At 40.3% G+C, this 26,585-nt stretch overlaps 1 protein-coding gene across 3 annotated transcripts in view; it reads right to left on the bottom strand.

Moving 5' to 3' along the window:
* Window positions 1-14,806, bottom strand: part of Tax1bp1 (Tax1 binding protein 1) — a 60,122-nt gene extending 45,316 nt beyond the window's left edge. For 2 of the 3 annotated variants that reach the window (XM_051202816.1, XM_051202814.1), the window contains exons 1-3: window positions 14,677-14,806; window positions 7,089-7,257; window positions 1,641-1,743 (exon numbers count right to left, since the gene is read on the bottom strand). In XM_051202816.1, coding sequence (XP_051058773.1) covers window positions 1,641-1,743; window positions 7,089-7,250 — 265 coding nt within the window. In that variant the 5' untranslated portion in view covers window positions 7,251-7,257; window positions 14,677-14,806. Of the gene's footprint in view, window positions 1-1,640; window positions 1,744-7,088; window positions 7,258-14,090; window positions 14,178-14,676 lie in introns of those variants that run through there. The other variant, XM_051202815.1, reaches the window with a different exon arrangement.
* Window positions 14,807-26,585: the final 11,779 nt, after the last annotated feature.

Raw genomic sequence — 26,585 nt, forward strand, 5'->3', positions numbered from 1 at the left:
AGTTCTCCTCTATCCACCTCCCACTAAACTGTGCAAGTTGCAAGATTACTCGCGTCCCTGCTTAGCTGGGCATGGTGCACATGCCCATAAATGCCAGCAGCACTCAGAAGGCTGAGCAGGAGGATCACAAGTCCATGGATAGCCTTGGCTACAGCAAGAACCTGACACATTCGTTCATATTCTCTCTTCTCTCCCCCTCTCTGCACATGCGTGTATACGCGCAATATACAAAAAATACATGCATGTTGTGCATGTTGACTATGGCAGTTTGAAGGAATATGGCCCCTGTACACTCACATATCTGCAAGTTTGGTCTCAGTTGGAACCATTTGGGAAGATTAGGGATTGTAACCTTACTGAGGAGGTGTGTCACTAGAAGTCTTCCCATTCCCAGTCAGCTCTCTGTGCCTCGTGGTTATCTCTGCAACGTAAGCTCTTAGCTAGTGCGGCAGTGCCGGGTCCGCTTGTCTGCTGCCACGCTATACACCATGATGATCATGAGTGCTCTCCTGCTGAAACTGTAGCCCAAAATAAACTCTCCTATAAGTTGCTTTGGTCACAACATCTTAATACAGCAATAGGAAAGTCAGTGTTCTTTTATTCTATCTTTTGAGACACAAAGTAGTACGTGCTCATATCTATAGTCCACCTAAAGTGCAATCACAGCACAGTAAAACTTTTTACTCTTACCTAGAGATAAACATTGGCCGAAGGACCCACGAGAAACAGTAACTGTTTCTCGGTGCACAAATAAAGTGACTTTGCTTTCTCCTAAGGTACTGCTAGTAAACACAATAGTGGACTTGCCATAGCCATGGAGACACATTCTATGAACAATTACTCCCAAAGGAACCATAAAAAGGAAGACAACACCCCTGAAACAAGGGCACACTAGGTTTATGTCCCTCAAAGATACAAGTGACAGCTGGGATAAACAAAAGGTTTTTTGAAAGTATAAATGAATGAGTACTGTGGCAATTTCAACTTCATTCCTGGTCAATATTTGTTCCTAGACATGCAACCAATCCTCGGCTTTTGTGTGACAATATGTACTTCTGTCCTCTTAATTGTCTCCTTCCCTTTCTTAATACAAGTAAATCTGTACTGTGGTGGCTTGAAAGAAAATGGTCTCTAAAGGGAGTGGCACTATCAGGAACTGCTGCCCTGCTGGAGGAAGTGTGCCACTATGATGGGGTGGGCTTTGAGGTCTCCTTTTCTCAAGCTTCCCTCAGGATGGTAATTCAGTCAACTATTTGACTCCAAGATGTAGGGCACTCAGCTATTTCTCTGGCACCATGCCTGCCTGCCTGCCTGCATGACCATGCTCCCCACCGTGATGAACTGAACCTCTCTGAACTGTAAGCCATCCATCCACTACTAAGTGTTTTCTTTATGAGTTGCCATGGTCATGCTGTCTCTTCACAGCAACAGTAACTCAAGACACGTATCAAAACCTTTTCTTAAGAAACTCCAAGTCTGCTTCATTTCAAAAAGAAAAGCATTCTGAGTAGCTATGAATACATCGTGTGCCCTACATTTGATACTTATACTCATCTGACTTCACTCAACAAAAACACTCACTTAGACATGCCTGAAACAGGCAGCTAGCTTGATCAAGTCCTTCAGTTTTTAGTTCTTACCTTGAAATGCTAGTACACAATTGACTGTTGATCCTTCCACATAATGTTCAGGCATAGGAGACCACAAAAATGTGTAATAATCACGAGCAGTACTCCATCCAACCTAAGGGGAAAAATTTAAGTAGGGATTTGAGTAAATACCTTAATATTAGCCAGATATAACATTTGTATTATGTCCTAAAGTTAAAAAATAAATTTAATGTTTACAGATCTTGAGTTCAGACATGTCCAATTATGATTTACTAAACTGTAATTTACATAAACTGCAATTTACATAAACTAAATGAAGTCCTACTATATATTTAAATGCAAAGTGCTACCTAATTTCTCTAAGACAATCTATATACACACATGATCAAATACAAAGTCTCCTGTTTTATTTCAAATATTTATGCCACTACACACTGTAGATTTTTGTGTGAGTGTTGTGGGTGCACAGGTACATGTACCTGCATGGAGATACCAGAAGTCAATGTGAAGTGCCTTCCTCAATTGCTCTCCACCTTGTTTTATGAGACAAGATCTTTCACTGACCCTGGAGCTAACCAATTGGGCTGGACTAGCTTGTTCAGCAAACCCTAGAGATCCTTTATTCTCTACCTGCCCAATGTAGGGATTACAGACATGCAGACCCAGCTTTATGACAATGGGTGCTAGGGGTCCAAATTCAGGCCCTTGTGGCAATTTACTGATAAATTTTCCCAGCCCCCACACTGTGGACTTTTAATAACTTATTATTTCATACTTCATATGTAGAGTCTGTTTTTGAGATTTTGTTATTCATTTTCTTGCTTTTTTTTTTTAAATGTAGGCTCTCTCCTATAACTTAAATCCACTAATCTCTCACCTTTGGCTAATTTTGACTGAAAGCAATTTGTAAATTTTGGGTTGGGAAAGTATTTACATTCTAAGACATCATTTACACTTCACCTACTAACATATTTTCAGCTTGTAGGTATACAAGATATTCAAAATACATTGTACACTCGTGAGAAATGTCCTTACATAAGCCTGTAAGTACCACACACAATGAATATACAATAAAAATTAAAATATGTAATATTTTCAACTTAAGTATATATTAGATTTCAAACTGTGTTTTCTAAACAAATCAATGAATTAAATACTGGTATTAGAGCTAAGTTTAAAGCAAGTAGATTGTTAGCAACATTATATAAAACTATACATCCAACACAGCTTTAGATTATATAGTCTATTATTTTTCTAGACTTTCGTGTGTGCGTGTGCCTGTGTCTGTGTCTGTATACACGAATGCACTTGTACACACACACCATGAGACAACTTTCCTTCTGGGGACTAAACTCAAGTCGCCTGCCTTAGTGTTACTCTTTTCCAGCTTTCCAGCCTCATGTTCTACAATTCTGACTAACCTCAGTTTATAGACAAACCAATACTGAATCTGAGCTTAAAGTTCAAGGCTCTTAACCACCGGTGTTGCCCCACTCCTCTGCTGGCAGCAGAGGGCACTCTCCACACCTTCTGAAACTCCACTCCTTTCCTTCCAACACCGGCACTAGGTATAAACTCCTGAGAGAACTACACTGATAAAAGACAAAAAAGGTAAGAAAAGGGGTTCTTCTTTTGTCTGCACTGAGAAAAACACAAAATGCATGAAAAAGAACCTTTACCAAATAAGTGCAAAAGTGAAGTACCATCAAGAAGACAGGAGACTAAACAGCCCATGCTCTGCTCCCAGGCAGCCATCGATTCTACAGTGCATAATCCAGGAAATCCTTGAAGAGAACTCTAAAAGCCCAGCACAAAAACAAGGACTTTGGGCAAGCTAAAAGTTCAAGAACAAATCCACTGCCAAACAAAATTGTTTCCTAACAACCACAAGGGGGAAGAGTGGGACATGTATTTAACATTTTAACTTGTTGATGGGCTGTTTCTGCCTCACCCAACATGGCCCTGACAAAACCAGGGTACTTTGGGTGCCTAAGCAGTTCCACAGGCAGACACAAGAGGGAGGAAGAGAACAAACTCCTGAAACTTGCTTTCTGGTCAGTAAAATTACACAAAGGACCACAATGTAACATCCAGTGAAAGATTTAAAAACCTCTGGGCAGTGTATATGGTGAAAGTCTTCCCTGTACAAAACAAGCCTAGGAGATGGCTCAAAGAGGAGGCTACTTTATGAAATTCACAAAATGGGAAAATTCTACTGAAGCAAGGAAGATTTAAGAAACATCATTAAGCTAAAAGGAAATAACCTCAAGAAATAAATTTCTATGAATTATCTGACCAACAATCCAAAATAATTTCTATGAAGTTCAATGCATTCTTCCAAAACCAGAAAATCAGCTATACAAAAACAATGAAGCATAACACAGAGAGAGTGTGTGCGCTCTAGCACAAGACAGACAGACACACACACCCTCATTACCGCAAGCCCCCCTCAGGGGGGATGGAGAACACAATAACTGAATTAAGAAATTCACAAGAGGATTTCCACAATTGACTTAAGCAGAATAAAAGATTTTTCAGATTTGCCACACATCAACTACACAGCAAGTCTGTGGCCTTCTACCTGGTTTTGTTTTAGTTTTTGTTTCGAGTCAGGTCCCTCTACATAACCCTGGCTGACCTGAAATTCACTACATAGACCAGGCTGGCCTAGAACTCAGAGCTCCATTTCTGCCTCTATTTCCTTAGTGCTGAGATCAAAGGTATGTGCCATCACATCCAGACTAACTCCCTGTCAGAGAGAAAAGGTTCAGGGGAGATAGTTCAATGGGTAAAAGGACTTGCACCAAGCCTGACAGCCCAAGTTCAATCACTGAGATCCCCATGGTGGAAAAATAGAAGTGACTTCTGAAAACCATCCTCTGACCTACACACACACACACACACACACACACACACACACACACACACACACACACACAGTGGCACTAGCACAAATGTACACATAAATTAGCTAAATGTAACTTAAAAATTTAATAACAACTGAGTCAGGGGAATAAAATGGGTATGAAAAAGGGGGCTGAGAATAAGAAACTTATTAATAAAAACAACATAAACATCTTTAATCCCATTACTCCTGACACTGAGAAAGTACTGTGAATTCAAGGCCAGCCTGGACAAGAGTACAAAACTTGTAAGAAGAAAAAAAAAAAAAAAAAAAAAAAAAAAAAAAAGCAAGAAGAATATATTCATTGAAGAGTTCTAGAGTTCTAGAAGAAACAGAGAACCTTAGAGTGTATCTGTACAAGTAGCAGCTGAAACTTACCAGATATGAAAAAGGAAATGAGCAAAGAAATTCAAAATAGTAAAACATGGTGGTCTATGACTAGAGTCCCAAAAATTGGAACTGTGAAGTAGCCTGAGCTACAGAGAGTTCGATCACAGCCTAGACTACATAGCAAGACCCTGTCTCTAACAAAACAAAACAAAGCAGCTTCAAGTACTCTTTAAGTGAAACATTATCACGTTGTCAAGGGTCTTCTAAGAACAGGGAAAGTAAGCTGTAGTACAAGCGACCTCCGCTATGAACACCTGAAGATTTCTCGGCCAAAACATCACAATCCAGAGGGCACCTCTGTCATACTATAAGGGGTGGCTTACATCACTTCTTCCAACTGAAAGTTAAAATCTTCAGCAGTTGATATTAAATCAATCTACAAAATGATCCAAACTAACCCTTTCCCGTTTATCTCCTAAAACTGAGTGTCCCAGGTAGATCCAATTCCTTAGTACTTTCTGAAGCACATCACTCCTTCCTTACCTTAGACTATCTAAATACTTTAGCCTTGTTTTAGAATATGAGGTGCCTAAAGAGGACACAAAAGTAAGTTTCAAACTCAGCTGCTGAGGAGTATCAAAGAACAAAGGATTCAACAGGGGATGGTGGGCACACACGGAATCCCAGCACTGTAAAGGCTGAGCGAGGTGGACTGCACTATTTTGGAGCAGCCTAATGTATACAGAGAATTCTGGCCTACTCTGGAGCACAGAGGAAGACTCTGAAAACACCAGAAGAAACCACCCTTGTTTTATGCAATTTTGCTACCTTCTATCAGATGGACTTTCACTTCTAGAGATTTTTTTTTTAACTTATTTACTTTTTTTTTTTTTATTACAGATACAGTGTTCTGTGTGCATATTTGTCTGCATGCCAGAAGAGGGCACCAGATGGCATAATAGATGGTTGTAAACCACCATGTGGTTGCTGGGAATTGGGAATTTAACTCAGGATCTCTGGAAGAACAATCAATGCTCTTAATCTCTGAGCCATCTCTCCAGGCCCCATCTAGAGATTCTTAATGTGCCAACTTTTTATTTCTTGCTACTTAATTTATACAAATGAGACAATCAACTTTCAGTCAAAATTTCAATTTGAAACCATATCTATGTTTAGCTAGCCATGAATTACTTTCACTAATCAAATGACAATGTTTGTTCTCTACTATTCTGAAGAGCCAGAAAATTTGCAGAATATCTCCAGCATGGTGAATACCAAGTAGTAACCACTGAAACAATTTTCAACTAAATATTATGAAAAATTGACTGGTGACTATTCTCAAGTAAAATGGAATATTCATTTACAATAGGACAATTACAGTATGAGTAATATTTAAGTGATAAGTAACAAAAGTAATGCATGGCTGTAGAGCTGCACAAAATCACACAAATGAGGAGAAACAGTATACAATTTGAGAATCTAAAGAAATGGGGTTTTCCCCTTTAAGTGTGATTGGGAGAAAACTTAGACTATTTTTTAAAACAGAGATTCTGAGGTAAGGATGCAGCTACTTGTACAGCTCTTGCCCATGAACCCTGGGTTCAATCCCCAGTACAGACAACACAGGTTCATCACACAAAGAATGACTCTAAAAAGTTTTCACAGATATATTACCCAAGTTGGATCTTTTGGTCCACAGAGAAGAAAAACCAATGGAATTAAGGCACCAGTGTTTAAATGACTGTACAGGGTTATAGTATTCATGGTGATTGTTTATAAAACTGAACTTTTTTGTTTTGTTTTTGAGACAGGCTTTCTGTGTGTAGCCCTGGCTGTCCTGGAACCCGCTCTGAGACCAAGGATGCCCTCAAACTCATAGAGATCCACCTGCCTCTGTCTCCCTAGTGCTGGGATTAAAGGTGTGCGCCACCACTGCCCCGCACAAAATTGAAACTTTAATATAGTGTTTGTTAATACAAGGCTAGTATGAGCTACATTGAAGTCTGTTTAAAGAAAATATACAGGTCGTAGAGAAAGCTCCTCAGGTAAAGGTGTCTGCCCCCAAGTCTGATGATGACCTGAGTTCAATCCACAAAACTCACATGGTAGAAGGAGAAAACCAACTCCTTCAAGTTGTCCTGACTAGATACTGTGCACCCACACACACAAAATAAATATATGTAATTTCTAAAAAGTTAAAATGAAAAAATCTACATAAAAGGCACATTCAGAAGTGTTCTTACCTTGAATATACCAACCCAGTCTTTGGGGTGTGGATGGATATATGGAGTTAAGGTGTAGTGACATTCCAAGTGTGCATTAGGAAGGTAACTTTTAGCCACATTTTGAAAGATGACATGGGCAAAGTTGGAAGTCTGCAATGGGACTTCTTGAAAGGATGTCATCGTGAATCTGAAAAGAATAATTCATACACATTAAACACTGTCAACTAAGAAAAAACTTATACTTTCAAAACCCATGTAACTTTTGGGATAGGGATCAACTCGGTGGATGGAGCACTTGATCCTCATGTAAGAGGCCCTAGGTTCAAACCCTGCACTAATCACTCACAAATATAGCTTTCAATTCTATTTTAAACATTTACACACCTTAAATATGAGAAATATTCCTTTAAAATGAAAATTGAGAAACAATTAAAGCTAGTGACTCAGGAAGCTACAGTGAATTTAAAAGCCAAAAAATAGCCAGGCATTGGTGGCTTACACCTTTAATCCCAGCACTTGGGAGGCAGAGGCAGGCAAGGGCTCTGTGAGTTCGAAGCCAATCTGGTCTACAGAACAGTTCCAAGGCAAGCTCCAAAGCAATACAGGGAAACCCTGTCTCGAAAAACAAAAAAAATTTAAAAAAATTTTTAAAAGCCAAAAAATATATCTGTCTCAAAACAAAACTCAACTCAATATAATGCAGCTCTTCTGGAAAGCTAAGGCCTCTGCTTCTACTCTAACAAAAAAATAAGAGTATTTTGATACAGGCACTGCCAATATAAACCTACTGGCTTATTGATATTTTATTTAAGTAATGTTGAATTGCTGTGAGTTAAGTAATGTTGACTTAACTCTTCCTTTCTGTATAGAATCCCTGAACACCATGTTCCCCTCATAACTGAGGCCTTCCCATCTCCCTCCTCTCCCCAGGTTCTAGAGTTTGGATTATCATAAAGTAAAGCTAATGCTAGCATTCTGTTTGTATTCTCACCCAACATTGTGATACCCTGAACCATCATTTCTCAACACTGGTTTCATATCAGAACCATTAAAGGTCTTTAAAAAAAAAAAAGAAAGAAAAGAAAGAAAATTACAATGATTGTGTGCACATACACACATTCCCCTGCCCTAGTCTCTCTAAATACCCATCGTCTTCTATGTAGCCAAATAGAAAACCAGTTATTTAACCCTGTAAACTTCCTCAGCTGCATCCTTAAAATAATCCTACTTGCCAGAACCAGTAACTCACACCTTTAATCCCAGCACTTAGTAGACAGAGTCAGGGGGATCTCTGTGAGTTTGAGGCCAACCTGGTCCACAGAGTTTGAGAACAAGGCTACATAGAGAAACCCTGTCATCACAAAAAAAAAAAAAAAAAAAAAAAAAAAAAACCTATTTGTTCATTTGTTCTTCTACCTGTGTTAGTGTTATCCTTTCCTTTTGAACTTAATGATCATCTTAAAAAAAAAAAAAAAGAAACCTACCTTAACTTCTAAGTATCCATTTACTTTACCCATATACATACTTATTAAAAATAAGAAGGCACTAACTGAAAACATACATAAAAGTATATATAACAGCAATTAATGAGTAAAGAGGTCATGAGTTTGAAAGAGCAAGGAGGATGGTATTGAGGAGGGTTTGGAGAAAGAAAATGGAAGGGGGAAATGATATAACTGTCTTATAATTTCAAAAATAAATAGTAAACAAATAATGGACATTAAAAAAATAAAAAGAAGATACCAGGGGTATAGGAGCCTGCCCTGCAAGTCTGGCAGCCTGAGTTCAAGTCCTATGCAAGGAGTGACCACCTCCTGTAAATTGTCCACTGACCTCCACATGTGGCTGGTGGAGCCTGCACCCCATATCCACACATACAATAAAAATGTTTTAAGTTTTTAAGGTATGCATGTATGAAATATGTAGTGTTGAAAATCACAGATCCAGTAACTGCTCACTGGCTTAGTTAAACACCAGATTATTAATACAGATTGACCACAAAAATTGCAAGACTCAACGTTCTCTGTTTCGTTTGTGTTTGTTCAAGACTGGATTTTGCTATGAAACCCTGTCTTGTCTTCAACTCACAGCAATTCTCAGCCTGTCTTGTGCTGGAAATACAAACATGTGCCACCAGCCCAGCTTCAAATAGTTTTCTAATCTGATTCACTTGACAAAAGGAAACACAATGAAGGATTTACTCAAAGAAGCAACCTACAAATCACAGACTCAAAACAATCACTGATTGTACTGATACATGAAATTTAAGACTGGCTATAGCACTAGCTTCTAAGTCATTATAATGGTATCTAACAACGAGGGAAACCAGGCAGAAAAACTGCTAACTGATCTAATTTACTTCACAGCTCAAAGAAGTTTCTACTTCAAAAGCACAGCAATACCTGCATAGGACTGAACTAGAACCCCTGAATGCGGTGACAGTGGGTGGACTGGGCAGTTTATGAGGTCATAAGTAGTAGGACTAGGATCCACATCTAGTACATGAACTGGCAATTTTTTAGAGCCCATTTCTTTTGGAGAGAGAGATACTTTGCTCAGCCCAGTCACAAGTGGGAGGGCCTTGGTCAGGTCTCAATGTGGTAATGAGATAGACTTAATTTGGCTCCTCATGAGAGACCATACCCTCTCTGAGGAGCAGATAGGAGGTGGAGTGAGGGAAAGGCAGAGAGAAAGAGATGAGGGGAGGGAGGGATAACTGGGGTTGATATGTAAAATTAAAATTAAAGTTAAATTTAAAAAAAAAACAAAGCACAGCAGTAGATGTTACTCACTTGTGGAATTAATTAAAAATGTTATCAACCCTATAGCCATAATGCTGAAGGCCTATTCCAGCATTTTAAAAGCTGAGGCAAGAGTGTATCAAGTTTGAGACCAGTCATGGCTTCATAATGAGATGATTCAAACAAACAAAGCATAAAAAGCCACAATCCAGCTAGGTACCATGATGCATCCTAGAAATAAAGATGCAGAAGCAGGATGATAGTTCATACTGGGCTACACAAAGAGACCCAATTCAAAAGAAAATAGGGGGAGAAACCAACCCAACAGAAGACATACTTGTCTTCTCCAATAATGGCAAGCACCACTGACTGGATGACTTCTCCCATGGAAACATACTATCCAAGGAGATGCAAACTACAATGGATGAATGCCACTTGGAAAAACTGACTAGTTTTATAAAAGAAGTCTACCCAGAAGCCACAGAGGGAGGCACACACTTTGAAATACCATCTAAACTGTATACCGCATCTCTGAACTTAAATCATAATTAAGTTCAATTTACTCTCTCCAACTTACTTTACACCAAGTTATATGGAATATCTTAAATAGTTTAATTTTGGGGGCATATACCTAAGTTTATAACGCAATGTAGTAATTAAATTTCTGCAAGTATTTATGTTATTGTTTTAAATGACCATATTGATATAAAACTCATTTTAATAATCCCTCTCCCAACTTGTTTTTAACAAAACAAACAAACAAGGGGACTAGAGAGATGGCTTGGTGGGTAAAGTACTTGCTTTTGCAAGCATCAGTACCTGAGTTCATATTCCCAGGCACATACTTGTAAACCCCAGAGCTTTGAGAACAAATTAGATCCTAGGGACTCACTAGCCAGCCAGTCTAGCTAAATCAGCAAAATCCAGGTTCAATGAGAGATATCTTCAAAACAAATACAGTGGAGAACCACAGAGAAAAACTCAACATCAACCTCTGGCTTCTACACGAACACACACAAACATCTGGGAATGTAGTGAGTTAGTACGGTATTTGCCTAGCATATATAAAGTCCTGGATTTTTTCCTCAGGAGCACAGAATTATGAAATCAATGCTATTAAGATATGGAAATATTCTAAAAAGCCATTCTATTATTATTATTATTTTGGTTTTTTCTTTTTTTACTTTTATTAAAATATAGCTTCTAATTTTGAAAAGTATGGATAAACACAACCTGAATCATTAATTTTAAATTAGAAAAAAAAATCCTAACTCCCACACATTAACTCTGCTCCACTCTTCCCACAGATTAAAAAAAAAAAAAAATGAAATGAACTGACAAGAAAGCTACTAGAAACATTGGAATTCACTGGGGATGCCAAAGTCGTGAAAGCATATAGCCCAGGGAAGAAGCAATGTCACTGCGTCACCATGTGGTAATGCCTGACAAGTGTAGCTTCACTACCATCCAGAGCAAAGAACAGGCCACGCTCAGCTGGACTCCACTTCCTTGTCTCTAAAGCATATCTACAGAAACAAGTACAGTAATTTGGGAAGAAGCCAAAGGTAAATAAAAATTCCCCGTCACTAATTGAAGGGCCTGACATATATGTCTAGAAACCAATGCCTGAAATGCTACCCTAGTCCCAAGGTTCTAACACCAGCACAAGTCCTTTATGTGTGTCAGGCTGTAAACTACACTCTGTGACAGCGGTTCTAAACCATCCGGTCACAACTCCTGTGGGTGTCAACTGACACTTTCACAGGGGTCGCCTAAGACCATCAGAAAACAGATGCTTTCAGATATTACAGATATTTACGATTCCTAACAGTACCAAGATTACAGTTATGAAGTAACAGTAAAAAGTGTTTTATGGTTGGGGTCATATCACAAGGAACTGTATTAAAGGGCTGCAGCATTAAGGAGGTTGAGAACCACTGCTCTATGACATCTTTGCACTAAAACCCAATTTTATTATTTATAGAATTCACTAATATCTAAAGAAAAGGTAAGTATTCAGCTAAGCAAATGGCTAAAATGAAAAAGGGAAAAGCATTTCAAAATCATCTTTACTTACTGCTCTTGGGCTTTTACAAGCCCCGAACAGAGCAAGCAGCCTTTTGTGGTAGTATTTCCTCCAGTGGTTCCATATGAAGTTAAACTTGGATTTTTAAAGTTTAGATATTTCACCTATACTATCAATTAAAATTCCAAAAAAGCTCTGTGTGCTACAATTAAAGTCTTTGTAAAAAAAAAAAAAAAAAAGTCATCAGTTAGCTACTAATTAAGGGTGAAAAGGCTTGATCTAGCATTTGCTTTAAACACACTCCAGGAGAAGAAAAAAAACATGTGTTGCGCATTGGGGGGTAATAAAATAACAGCAAATTCCAACTTCTCCTAGTCCTTTTATATATGGTCAGAAATTTCAAGAATAAAGTCAATAAAAGCAAACTGGCAATAAAAAGTAGTGTCTGTCTGACTTCAACAGAAAACACTGCATGAACACTTTGTACCCTTGCAAAGTACCATAATTAAGATAATGGTTGACAGCCAATGTTTTTAAAAATCTTCAGTTACAAAAATAGCAGGCAGATCTGAGTTTTAGGAGGCCTGGCCTACATAGTAAATTCCAGACCAGCCAAGGGTACATAGCAAGACCCTGTCAAAAAAAATTACATATATACATACATACATATGCATTTGTCCTAGTGTTCAGAAACATCTGAAGGGGGATTTAAAAAAAAAAATAGCCCTTACTCATTCTTCATCTCTTTTGCCTAGTTTGTAGAATACCATACTCTCAAAAAGATACTATCAGCCAATTTTCTAGGAGGCAGTATTCCTATATTCTGCCCAGTTGTAGTTGTTTTCTCTGTTGAGAAAGGCCCTATGTACTGTAGTCCAGGCTGGCCTCAAGCTCATGACACTCCCCCTGACTAAACCGCCCCCGCCCAAGTGCTAGAATCCCAGGTAATAAAACATCAGGCCTGATTTAACTTTTTATAAGTTCATTTCTAAAATACTATCCTTTTGGGCCACAGGAACAGGAAATTTAAAGTGTAAACTTTAGAGCCATGAGGGCATAAAACCCAAATTTTAGATACTAACAGCCATTCCAAAAAAAGAAAACAATCCAATAAACCTTACAGGTGAAGCTGGGCTTGGTGGCAAACACCTTTAATACCAACACTCAAAAAGCAGGTAGAGGCAGGCTGATCTCTGAGTTCAAGGCCAGCCTGGTCTACATGAAGAGCTCCTGGACAGCCAGGACTACATAGTGAGACCCTGGCAATAAATAAGTCAAAATAAACTTCACAGATAAGGTAATTCCTTACCTGTATAGTATAGATGTATGTAAATATGAATGTATAGATAGGATCAAGCATAAAAACAGCATCCTAGGGGCTGGAGAGATGGCACTTTTTGCTCTTGCAGAGGACCCAGGTTTGGTGCCAAGCGCCTACGTGGTTGTTAACTACCACCCATCACTTTAGTCCGGGGGAATCAGACACCCTCTTCTGAATTGTGGCCACTCACAAAGTAAACCTAAAACATTATTTTTAAACAGTACACTTTAAAAGTTGCAACTAATATAAGAATGTTATTTTTGTCCTAGAAAATGTATTCACTGGTTAAATTTCACATACATGTCTGGGATCCTTAGAGCAACGGTATGCAGCTAATGCAGTAACTTGAAGATAAGTAATACTGTGAAATTTAACAGAGGACGAGGGGGTGATAGTTAGCAAGTCATTTCCAGCATAGCCAAATACATTCTTGTAGAAATCTAACTTAAGTCCACGGTGGTGCTGTTTGCCTGTAAGCCTAACATTAGGGAAGGACACACACAGATCAAATTTACCATTTAGAACAGAGTGGAGGCAAGCGCTTGGCCTCAGCCTCTTCTCCACACCTGGAGAGCCACCTTAAAGCTCCTAAGCCCACAGCCAGCCAACTTTAAGGAATGTTACTCAAATAATGTCTTTCAAATGTTCTTGAATACTAAAATTTTAATTAGTATCTGTTCCTGTACTGGTCAAGAAATTCTCCCACTGGCAGGAAGCAGCGACGAAAACTTTTCCACCTAAATTTCTTACATACTAACTTGCAACCATAGGGCCGGAAATCTACCAGTCAAATGCCACAACGTTTCCAACAAAACTTTGAGAAACAAACTGTATTTCATATTTCACGACAGAGAAGCTCAAGCGTCCACGCCAGCTAAGTTGTACAGCTTTCGGCATCAGCACTAGCAGGAACTTGTCCCGCACCTTCCTACCTGTCCAAACAAAGGGGTGGGGCGAGGGAGGCGGAGTCGTGAAATCCAGTCCAGACGGGGTAACAGCGAAGTTATTATCCTGCCCAAGATTTTATAAATCCTTCTCCCGGCACCAGCGGAGAGGGTTCGCTTTGCAAACACTAACACTTAACTAATCTCTTAGCACAGGTGAAGCCAGGGATCAGGCCAAAACACGTAAACACGAAATCAGGCGGAGCAGGGAGTCCCCGCCTCTTCCTCCAGAAGCCACTCAAACCAAAACAGTCGGACTCGCTGGGCTGGGTCCTCCCCAAGCCGCCGCGGCCTAGTGACAGCCACTCCCGGTGCTCTCCACCAGTCCCCTGCCCGGTAGACCGTGGCTCGCCGCGGCCTAGCTCCCCGGCTTCCGCCGCGCTCCCCACTCTCCTGCCAACTCCAGCCCACGCACACGTCACAATCGCGGCCGGGGAGAAACTTGTCCTTGGGAAGGAGAGCTTCGTCACCACGGAGACGGTCCCCAACACTCGCCAGGCCCAGGTTCCAGGCCCGAGACGGAGCGCGAGCGCCGGGTCCCCCGCCAGGCACGCGGCCCAGACGCAAGCCTTACCCGTCAGGGCCTCCGCCCGGCGCGCTCCGCCGCGCTCCGGAGCTCAGCGGCCACCGCCACCGCTTCCCAGCATAGACCGGCTACACCGCCTCCCAGCCCAAAGCCGGCGTCGCGTCACTTCCGCCCTAGGACCGCTCGTTTCCGCCTCCGTCTCTGCGCATGCTCCGCGACGACCTGCCCTGTTAGCCCGGGGCCCCGAGCCCTTGGATTTCCCGAGAGCTTGTCAGAGATGTAGTTACCCCAAGACTAGTTAACTGACTTGCCAGCGAGGTGGGAACGATCGTCCAGAGGCGACCTGGGTCTTAAATATCAGTTTGAGTCGATACATCTGTTTAAATATGTAGAGTACACCCAAGAACTATTGGAGCGACCATAAAACTGATGACATTTACAGTATCACCAGCGAAGAAGGGGTAACAGATTAAACATTAAAGCAATAATACATAACACCTGCCTTCATGTTCTTTCATTTTCCACATAATTCAAGTCCACATTAGCCTCCATGAGAAAGATTCTTAATAATTTGCTGATCATTTGTTTCTTATATATTGAAAACTTTGAAGGTAGGAATTTTACAGGAGTCTCTCCATTCTTGTCCTCCAAAAGGAAACAATCTGTTGAGACATAGGCAGTTGAAGCAAAAGTTACTTAGCAAAAGTATTCCAAAGGATGGTAGCAGTACATTGGGTTCAGCATTATGGGTTTTACAGTATTTATGAATGTGGTGGGTAGTGTATTCATGAGGTAAGGTAAATAATATTCCAACACAGGAATATTATGGATCTGGATAGAATACACTTGCTTCTGTGGAGTTCCAATTCAAACTGAACATTTAACAGAGAAAGGTAAACTATGTAAGTCAAAAGTAAATTTAGAAATTTAAATTATTTTCATTTCCACATCATGATTAACCAAGTCTATTATTTCTTCCTAAATTGTTCTAGTAAAACCCACAAGGGAAACAGGTTGCAAAACCACAATGTTAATAATAATATAATGAAACAGAGGCCTTTTAAGGCTTCAGACCATTTATTTTAGTGCCACTATGGGAAAATGCCCTGGAACTTTAGTGTGTGTGTGTGTACATATATATGTACCAGAGAGAGAAAGAGAGATGCAGGCCACTTGCAGTATCGATGACAACAGGGCATTCTGTTGGTCAGGAGACATAGCTACCAAAATACAGAGTCAGGGACAGGGTTTTGTTTTTGTTGCTTCATATGGAACCCCTTTTTGAGATTACTCAAGGTCCCATGATTGATCTCATGGTTATCTGTAAGTTAAGATATTCTACTGCCCCAAGATGAAGACATTCTGTTATTTCCAAACTTATACTCTATTAGGAAACCTGGGACCAGGGATTTACAACATCAAATTGTACGAGCAGAAACAGGCTTTCAGGACCCCCTCTCCCAAATCCACCGTCCAGATCTATCATCTACCTAAACACCCTCCTTACTCAATAGTCTTAATAGTCTTAAGCTGTATATTGCACTTGATCCTAGAATTTCAAGAGCAGTTTGTTGCACTATTCTTAGCCTCCTTGTTTTATAATTGAAAAACATTGTGTAATCAACTTCTGTTAAAATCCCTATCCAGGGGGGAGAAATAAGCATTGTCTACCCCTCCTTACAAGGTCCCAAAAGCAAATAGGCAAACAGAGGCATGATTTCACCAAAGTTCACTCTGGGCACCAATGGTTTATTGAACTTACTACATACAGTGCATAGGTGGGAAATTACCTACAGGTTCTTGGTGCTCCTCCCCCAAAGGCTGCACCTGGAAGTCTTTGCTCAGCTGACATAATGGCTTTCCCCTAGTGGCATAGATAAAGCACCCCACTTCCGTTAGTCTGCCTCCACCAGCCCAGCAGTTCTCAACCTGTGGGATGTGACCCCTATGGGTCACATAGATACCCTGCATATCTGATATTTACGTTGCAGTTTATAACCGCAAAATTGCAATTATTAAGTAGCAACAAAATAATTTAATGGCTGGGGGTCACCCCAACATGAGGAACTGTATTAAAGAGTCACAGCATTAGGAAGGTTGAGAACCACTGCTATTAGCCCCCTTGTGCAATTAAGGCAGAGCTGCATACAACACGTGGTAGGGAGCAGCTGGATACCCAGGTGAGGGTCTCCCAACTCCTCTGTGAGAGGGTGTACTTAACAAACCCAGCTAAGACAATGCCTTTGCAAAGGGGCTCAGCTAAACTCCCCAAGATAGCAGTTTCTTGGCTCATAAGATGCCATGCACAACATCAAAAGTAACCAGCAAGGCATATCAGTGGCTAGGTAACTGGTCAGATATTAGCAGGCTTAAAGGTTATTGAAGATGGACTCCTCCCTCATAATTAGCAGTTTGTAAAACCAGGAATCAAAATTGCATACCTTTGATTCATGTTTAAAAGAATGAAATCTGGGGCGTAGGTCAGTTGGCAGAGTGACTGTCTAGAATGTTCTGCATAAACAGGGCCTGGTAGTGCATGCCTGTAATCCCAGAACTCTAGAGGGAGAAGACAGAGGATCAGAATTTTTAAGCTCACCCTCAGCTACATAGTGAGTTCAAGGCTAGCATGGCCTACATGTGATTTGAGACATATCTCACACTGAGTAGAGACATGACACTCAGAACTATGTAAAGATCCTAAGACTCTTGTCCAGTCCAAGCTTTCTGCTAAAGAACAAAGACTACCATTGTCCACTCCATTAAAAGTTAATTACAAAGAAGTTAATCAAAATGGGCTTGGCAGTTACCTGGACAGGGTACTTGTAGGAAAGCTCAGCAGGTAAGAGCACTTTCCACTCTTGCAGAAGACCAGAGTTCTGTTCCCAGCACCCAAATCTGGCATCTCATGACTGACTGTAACTGCTTGAATGCTGTGAGACTTGGTTTTGGGAAACCTAACTAGGGTGACTCAGCAATGAAGAAATGACACTGAAGAGGCCATAGAGACATACAGAAAAGCTGTGCTGGGTGTGCTATCCTGGCTCTGACGGAGGGTGCCTACTATGCAACCCGGAAACTCAAGGATTTTTAATATGCAGGAAATGGTTTCAACCTGAGATTCAACCTGAGCAACTCACTTTTGAAATTTTTGTATTTATTAATTTTGAGATTAATTTATTTTTACTTTATGTGTATGGATGATTTCTGAGATCAGATCCAGGGAGGCCACAAGAGGACTTGGATTCCTGGGAACTAAAGTTACCGACAGTTGTGAGCCACTATGTAGGTGCTAGGAATCCAACATAGTCCTAATTCCCTTTCCAAAAAAAAAAAAAAAAAAAAAAGAGCGAGAAAGGTAATTCTTGAAGGGCCATTAGTAATTAGTAATTGATTGCCATTCCAATCTTCATTATTGTACCTCTCAGTTCTAAATCACCATTTTTACACTCAGGCGCTCAAAATAGTTCTCTTTCACCAGCTGGAAGTGTTAAAAATGTCTAGAGCGGGTGGAAAGTGCTGGAGAGGCTTCAGGTTGAAGTATTCTGGTTCCTGGTTCCTGGACACTCCCTAAACAGACGCTTGCAGCATATATGGCATTTCCAGTATCCACGTCTTCCGCGCACTCAGCTTTGCTAACATCCTGTGTCTACTGCTGCTGCTGCTGTACTCAGTTCCCGCCTCCACAGCTGTCCCCTCCCACACCCATCCCATAACTTCATGCTTTCACCTCTAAGGAGTTTTGGTTTGGGATGCCCCCAATGAGACGCTCCAACTTGAACAACTAGCAGCAGAGTTCTAGAAGTTCTCCATGACGGATTTCTGGTAAGTCCCTGAGTTCTCTCAGAGAACTCTATTTAGCCCCCTGCAGTGAGTGCCATTTGAAGTGTAGAACATAGACCTGGGAATTGTTCCTTTGTGGGCATCTCTGGCCTGCTGGTAATTATTTGCTTTTTGCATATTTCCTTGAGTTCCCTTTATTCCTGTTAGCCTGAGCTTGATACAGTTAAATTTTCAATTAAACTTTCCTCTGTTCAAATCACTGCTTATTTTCTCTTTGTTGCTAGGACTCTGATAGAACACTTTCTTTAGCTTCCACTAGTTAGCTCAGTGAGTTAATTTAGTTATTGCTAAATTACTGCCCACAATCCTTTGCTGAACTGCAATTTTGTAGTGTTATTTGATATTAATTATGATGCATAGATGTAAGAATTTCATTGACAATATAGCTTAAATTGTAAAATTCAGGGAATGATGATTTATTGCCATTTAGCATTGGGTTTAATAGATGAGAAGAGAGCATATTTATAAACATGTTTCCAAAAGGACAAAGGAAATATGAAATAATTATTCAAAACTCTGTACTGACCATGTTCTGAACATGACATTGTTTCTTAGCAGATTGTGAAAATTTACTTAAAGTTCTTTAGCATAATATGTCAAGTTCCAAGATAAGCTGTGAGTTGATGAATTTTCCTCTCTAAAAATTGATTAATTTGGTTATTTTTGTTGTGCTAAAGATGAAATCTTGGGGTTCACACATGTTAAAGAAGCTCACACTACACTACTGAGCCACAGCCCCAAATTTTGTTTTGTTTTATTTTGTTTTTGGGTGGGGTTGGTTTTGCTTAAGAGTTTCTCTGTGTAGCTCTGGCTGTCCTGGAACTCTCTCTGTAGACCAGTGTGGCCCTGAACTCAAAGATCCATCTGCCTCTGCCTCCCAAGTGCTGGAATTAAAGGTGCGTGCCACCACCCAGTCCCAGCTCTCTTTTTTTTTTTTTTTTTTATCTTACTGTTTTATCTCGGGATGGGGACAGGTCTTCTCACTAAGGCAGATTTTGAACTCAAGACCTTCTTGCTTTAGCCTCTTTGATAGGTTTAAAGGTTATCAGGCCTGGATAATTTCATGTTTCTGAGACAGGATCTCCCTAAGTAGTCTAGGATGCCTTTAAACTGCTATAAATTTCAAGTTGACCTTGAATTTATGATTCTCCTGCCTCTGCCTCCAAAGTGCTGGGATTACAAGCATATACGACTAGGCCCAGATTATTTTGAACCAGGATCTCTGCAAATTTCCCAGGCTGGTCTTGAATATACTCTATAGCCCAGGAAGTCCTTAACTTTGCAATCTTCCGGCCTCAGTCTCCTGAGGAGCTGGGATTACAGGCATGAGCCACTAGGCCTGGCAGAACTTATAGTGCTGGAGAACTGAATTTCTATACGGTTGCAGAACAACTAGGAAGTTGTTCTGAGGCTGAGCTGTTTCCCCAGCATGAAGTTTCCTTCCTTGCATCCTTCCCTATCGGTATCATCCCATCCCTTCTGACTGATTTCCTTCCTAGCCTCAGCTGTAGGTATCAAGTGTTCTTATCCAGGAGGAAATTATAATGGACTCTCAGCAGTCACCTCTGTGCTTATGGAGAATTAAATGCAAGTGATCGACCTTAAAGGCCAACACGAAACAATGTGCTACATCATCCATGGAAGGATGGATAGGTTCAGGACCACGTGTGCTGTCATTGCAAGGGAGCCTGCTTTCTCTCCATATCTCCTTCCCACATGCATCCTGTTCTTTTTCTTCCTGTCCCAATTCAGCTGCTTTAAAGACCAGTCTGATGATAGGTCTAAGGGCGCAAGCTGCAACTCTAGCACTGAGAAGGCTGAAGCAAGAGGATCACAAGTTCAGAGACGACAGAGTGACTTCAAGGGCTAGCCTGGGCAACTGAGTGAAACTTTCTCAAAATAAAATGTAAAAAGAGGACTAGGGACATGGCTCTGTATCATAGCAGATCCCTAGCTGGCATGAGACCCTAAATTCAATATCCTGTACCAGAAAAAAAAGAAAGAAATTGATATCTGTGTGGTATGATACTTGATAACCTGCTACCCATCCAGTATTCTCCATATGTAGCTTGGAATTTTCTCTCCCAAGCCTAAGCCTTACCCTTATAAAGCAGTATGCTTGCTGCCTTAGGAATGGAAGATGGAAGGAAGATGGCTTTAGTTTCTAAAAATCTCAAACCCCCAAATGGGGAGAGAATTTAAGCTACATAGAAAATGACTTGAAGTCGGGCATTGGTGGTGAATGACTTTAGTCCCAGCACTTGGGAGGCAGAGGCAGGCGGATCTCTGTGAGTTCCAGGCCAGCCTGGTCTACAGAGTGAGTTCCAGGACACAGGCTCCAAAAGGAATACAGAAAACCCTGACTCGAAAAACCAAAAAAAAAAAAAAAAAAAAAAAAAGAAGAAGAAGAAGAAGAAGAAGAAAGAAAATGGCTCGAAGAAGCAGGGGACAAACCTATTCTACCTATTCTAAGTAAAGAAGGCATGTGTGGTGGCCTCCCTGCCACCAAGTCTGGTGATTTCTCTGAGATGACGATGTGGTAAAGTATGTCTAAGGGGTTGACCACAGAGCCTGGCTAATGGTCCTGAGTACCCTACCCCCACCCCCACCCCCCACCCCCATTCTCCATTTTAGTTATGAACGGCACTCCAAATTTTTGAAAAACCTGAAATTGGGTTCTTCAAAAAAGAAGTTGAATTGTGAAGTATATGAGAATGTATATTTATTTGTTTTTACTTATTCTTCATTTTTCTGAGACAGAATCTCATTACCAGGTTCTTAAATCTGTGACCATCCTGTCTTACTTTCTGAGTACCGAGATCACATGCTGACACTTCTGATACACAAATGAACCTAGGTAAAATGTGTGTCTATTTAGAGGCTTGATCAATGGCCTATAAATTTGACTGGTACATGATCATTAACTTTGCCCCCAACACACACACTTTTTCATTTTTAATTCCTCATCTGTGCAGTGTGTTCAGTTTCTACCAGTACACCACAAAGATCCCATGATAAATCGTCTCTAATCCTCATGTTTCCAAACCCATTTTCAGTTCTCAAAAATTATCCCACAAATTTCTCAATGATTAATAATGCACGTTTTCTTTTCCTTCTTTCCTTTTTAAAATTTTTAATGACTTATTTTTTATTTCATGTGCAATGGTGTTTTACCTGAAAATATATCTGTATAAAGGTGTTGGATCCCCTGGAACTGGAGCTATAGACAGTTGTGAACTAAATTTTGGTTCCTAAAAGAATGGTTCTCGACCTGTAGAGACAGCTCAGCAGTTAAGAGCACTTGCCGCTCAGCCAGGAATTGGTGGTGCATGCCTTTAATCCCAAAACTTGGGAGGGGAGGCAGAGGCAGGTGGATCTCTGTGAGTTCAAGGCCAGCCTGGTCTACAGAGCGAGTTCCAGGACAGACTCCAAAAACAATAAAGAGAAACCCTGTCTCAAAAAACAAAAAACAACAACAAAGAGCACCTGCTGCTCTTACAGAGGACCTGGGTTCAATTCTCAGCACTCACACGGTAACTCACAACCATCTATGACTCTAGTTCCAGGAGATCTGACACATTCTTATGGCCTCCAAGTTTACCAGGCATGTGGTGCATACACATGCATGCAAGAAAAACACTCATACACATAAGAAAAAATACTCTTTTTAAAATTTATGAAGAGAATGGCTAGATTGTAGTATGCCCTCATTTTGCATCACAGAAAGAAAAAAGTTAACAACTATATTGGTAAGTGACTAAACAAAATCGCAGAACAGTAGGTATTAGAAAGGCTGCCTATGAAGAACATAGGTGCTACCTGGATTACTATCCAAACTCTGGGGATTTGGATAATTTAAATGTTTTACTTAACCATTGGAACTTCGGTTCCTTCACAGCAAATGAAAATGTTAACATTAGTGTCTATCTCAAAGGCTTATTGTTCATATTAAATGAGTTGACCCATGTAAGTATATTTTAAAATGGCTTCTGGTACATAGCTATTTTTAGTAAATTTAACTACTACCATCATTATTGCTTTGGTACAAAATCTATATATTTTATTACTTGCATACCTATTCATATCTATCTGTCTATACATGCATACATACATACACACACACACACACACACACACACACTTCTGCTGAGCACAGATGCACACACATAGTAGAGATAGAGGCAGGAAGACTGAGAGCTTGAGGCCAGCCTGAGCTACATAATGAGAACCTGTCTCAAAAGAAGAAAAACCAATAAATGCATATTGTGTGTGTGTTCATATTGCAGGTACACATACATGCACATGTATGAACATGAGCATACGCACCAGAGGTCAACCTTGGATGTCATTCCTCAAGAGCTATCCACCATGTTTGCTGAGACAGAGTGTCTTGCTAGGTCCTGGGGATCACTCTTTAAGCTTTGCTGGATGACCAGTGTCCCAGGGGTCTCTGTCTCCTTGGCACTATGATTACAAGCACACATCACCATGTCTGTTTCTTAAATTATTTTTATTTCATTTGCATTTGTGTTTTTGCCTGTGTGCATGTGTGTGAGGATGTTGGATACCCTGGAAATGGAGTTACAGATAGTTGTAACTGCCATGTGGATGCTGGGATTTTAATCTGGTCCTCTGAAAAAGGAGCTAGTGCTCTTAACCATAGAGCCATCTCCCAACCCCCACCATATCTGTTTTTAGAAGGGTGCTGGAGATCAGACTCAGGTCCTTAAGCTTGTGTGGCAAGCACTTTACCAATAGAACTGTCTCCCAGTCATCCATATATACTTTGCATGTTGGCAGCTAATACTGGGTCTCCAGACACACACACACACACACACACACACACACACACACACACACACACACACCAGCATCAGTTGCATCAGCAGAATCAGCTGTATGGCCACTAGGGACAAGTGACTGGTTCTTCATGAGACATGCCTAGCAGTATGGTTTTCAAGCCTTCCCTGGGGCTTGTAAGCTACCCACTTCACTTCCTGTCATTTTGGGTTTTGGTTTTTTGAAACAGGGTTTCTCTGTGTAACCCTTGCTGTCCTGTAGACCAGGCTGGCCTCCGTCTCAGAGTTCCTAATACCTCTTGTTCCTTTCTCTCAAGCTGAGGTCCAGTAAGGAACAGCATATTTGTTGTTTGTTAAGTGGTTTGTTTGTTCTGTCCTGACTGAAAATAAATATAGTTTTTAGAAAGCAGAATATACGAGATTTAGACCTCCACTGATGGCCCAGCCTCTATGAACAGATCCAGAAGAAACAGAAACTAACAGTTGTTAGACTTACAGAATGTGTTAGGGTTTTCAGTGTGTGCAGAGCAAAGTTGGTGACTACAGGACATGGACTCTACATAATTTTCTGCTCTCTCCTTCAGCCAGCTTAAGGGACAGACAGAGGCAGGGATACTGCATTAATCATGTCCTTGGCTCAGAGCCACGCTCCTGGAAAAGCCAAGCAGAGTGACACATACACTTAATAACCATCAGCCGCTACTGTCAGAAGCTTGCATAAATGTCTTAGCATGGAGATCAAGAACGGCCACAGTCTGATTACAATCTAACTGTCCAGCTCCAGCCACTTCCTCTTGTGAAACCCCAATAATGCAATTTCTAAATATATTTCATTTTTTTCCTTTTGGTTTTTCCAGACAGGGTTTCTTTGTGGCTTTGGAGGCTGTTCTGGACCTAGCTCTTGTAGACCAGGCTGGTCTCAAACTCACAGAGCCGCTTGCCTCTGCCTCCCGAATGCAAGGATTAAAGGCGTGGGCCACCACCGCCCTACAAAAGCCATTTTTTAATCTGTAAAAAAAAAAAATACCTTTATAGCTTGAATCAATTATTGACACTTTCCCTAATTTAGAGAAGGAAAAATGGAGAAATAACAATTATCTGATTTTCATGAAGAGAACATTTAATTAGCAACCTAAAGCAAAAAACCCAGAGTGTCAAAATAACCAAGTTATTTCATATTGATCATATCTTCAAGATGATTTAACAAATCTTCATTCTTCATTTTCATTATGAAGAGAGTAAGCGGTAGATTTTTTATGGTCTAAAACTTATTTTAAATGTTGAAAACTATATTTCAAAGTTCTTTTTATTCTTCAAAACAGTCTTCCACCTTAGACTGCAGGTCGAGTGTTTCCTGTGTTTGGCACACAGCTAAGCTCAGATGCTGGTAATATTCCTCATTAAGGAAAAGGCCTCTCTGTATGTTTTCGATGTTCATTTCTGACACTTAATTAGAATTAATGAACTTGGCCATTTACAGATGGCAAAGCTGCCATGAATCTAGAAACCATAGACCAGAAAGATTGATGATACCTGTGGTTTCCTTCACATGAGGCCAAGTGAAATCATTGTACATGTGTAGCTGAGAACGTATGTCTCCATGTCTGTGTTGGAGTCTGAATGAGCCTAAGATGTGATCTTTGGCAAATTTGTGCAGTACAGTGAGCATACAGAAAACTGTAAAAGAACATGTTTAGATCCCTGGTACGGCTCAGTGGGATGATCATGTTGCCAAACAGCAAAGGAATATTTAAATACAAATATTTAAATACAAAGGATGCTTTCTCTGAGTGGTGTCCACTCTGTGTATGCAGTTACTGGGTATGTATTTGGGAGTTCCAACTTTGAAGAAGTGTTTTATTTCTCACCTCTTGGCGCCCATGGTGCAGTAACCACAGACTTCAGATTCCAAAGTGCTCTCCTGCCAGCACCAGCAGATGGTTATATGGATGGCAGACATGAAACCTTCATGCACAGTTTCATCCCAAGCTAGCTGGCTCATTTTCTTTATCTGGTTTGCCACATGATTTGTAGCTGATATATATAAATAAATAAATAAATATATATATATGTATATATATTTATATTTATATTTATATTTATATTTCAGCCATAAAGTACAGGTAACTTGAGAAAAACTAGAACATTATCAATCTACCTATTTAAGTTTCCTCCATTAGTCTGACTCATCTTCAGAGGAGACCAATATTTTAAATTTTGTTTTCATTTTTCTGTTTCTCCCCTCAACTCCACCTACTCCAAAGAGGGTAGGGGGCATTAGAGATGCAAGTCAGGGCCATGCAGGGGTAGAGGACTGATGACCTGGAGTACAGAATTGAGACAGCTTTTATAGGGTTGACAACAAAATCCGCACATAAACCAATCATCTCATAGCATCAAGAGCCCACACGGTACAGGCCAATCAATTTAAACTATTTTATAGTTTTTAGACCAATCATTTTAAATCATCCAAGCCTGCACTTTATAGACCAATCAGTTTTCTATAGCCCCGGAGGTCTGCATTTGCACAGGCTCCTAGACCTTTTGCTTATTTACAGGCAGAGGACAGGGTCTGGAATTTAAGGTAGTTAGGGCTTTTTAGATAGTATTTTTAAACTTCTATTGCACTGGGGTTATTGGCGAGTTAGGCTGTATTTTTCCATCCTTACATCTGAAGGTCTCTGCTCCCCAAGTGAGTGGAAAATGATATATTGATAGGTTAGAGTTTTGAATAAAGATCCATCTGTAACTCTTTAGAAATAAAAGTGATTGCCTCAATTACAATAACACCAGCAACATGTAAGAGTTCCTGTTAATGCATTTTCCCACCAGCGCTTGAAATGATCAGACCTTATGTAATCTAGTACCTCATTTGGAATCATTCCTTGGCTTCTTCATCAACCCATATCAGAGCTATGGACCTGAGGAATTGAAGGAAATAGAGAAGAGTGGACAGTTTCTCACTGAGCCATTGAGAATTGTATCAACTGTGCATCTGTTCCCTGCAAAAAGCCAAAATGTCTTAAGACTCTCAAGGTCATATAACATGTACATTCATCCATTTAAACAATATTTTTAGTTTCTTCTCTCGATGTGCCAGCCACTTCCCTAGATCCAGAAGTATTACAGCCTGTGAAATATGAAAAGTCCTTTCATTCAATATGACAGGGGAAACACACAATAGCCATTGAACGTATGAACTAAGTATGGTGGCACATGTAATTCTAGCACTTGGGAAGTTCGGGCAAAAGGGTCAGCCTGAGCTACACAGTGAGTTCCAAGTCAGCCTGGACTACATAGAAAAAGCTTTCTCAAAAC

Source organism: Phodopus roborovskii, unplaced genomic scaffold, assembly GCF_943737965.1.
Source record: "Phodopus roborovskii unplaced genomic scaffold, PHOROB, whole genome shotgun sequence".
NCBI classification, from domain to species: domain Eukaryota; kingdom Metazoa; phylum Chordata; class Mammalia; order Rodentia; family Cricetidae; genus Phodopus; species Phodopus roborovskii.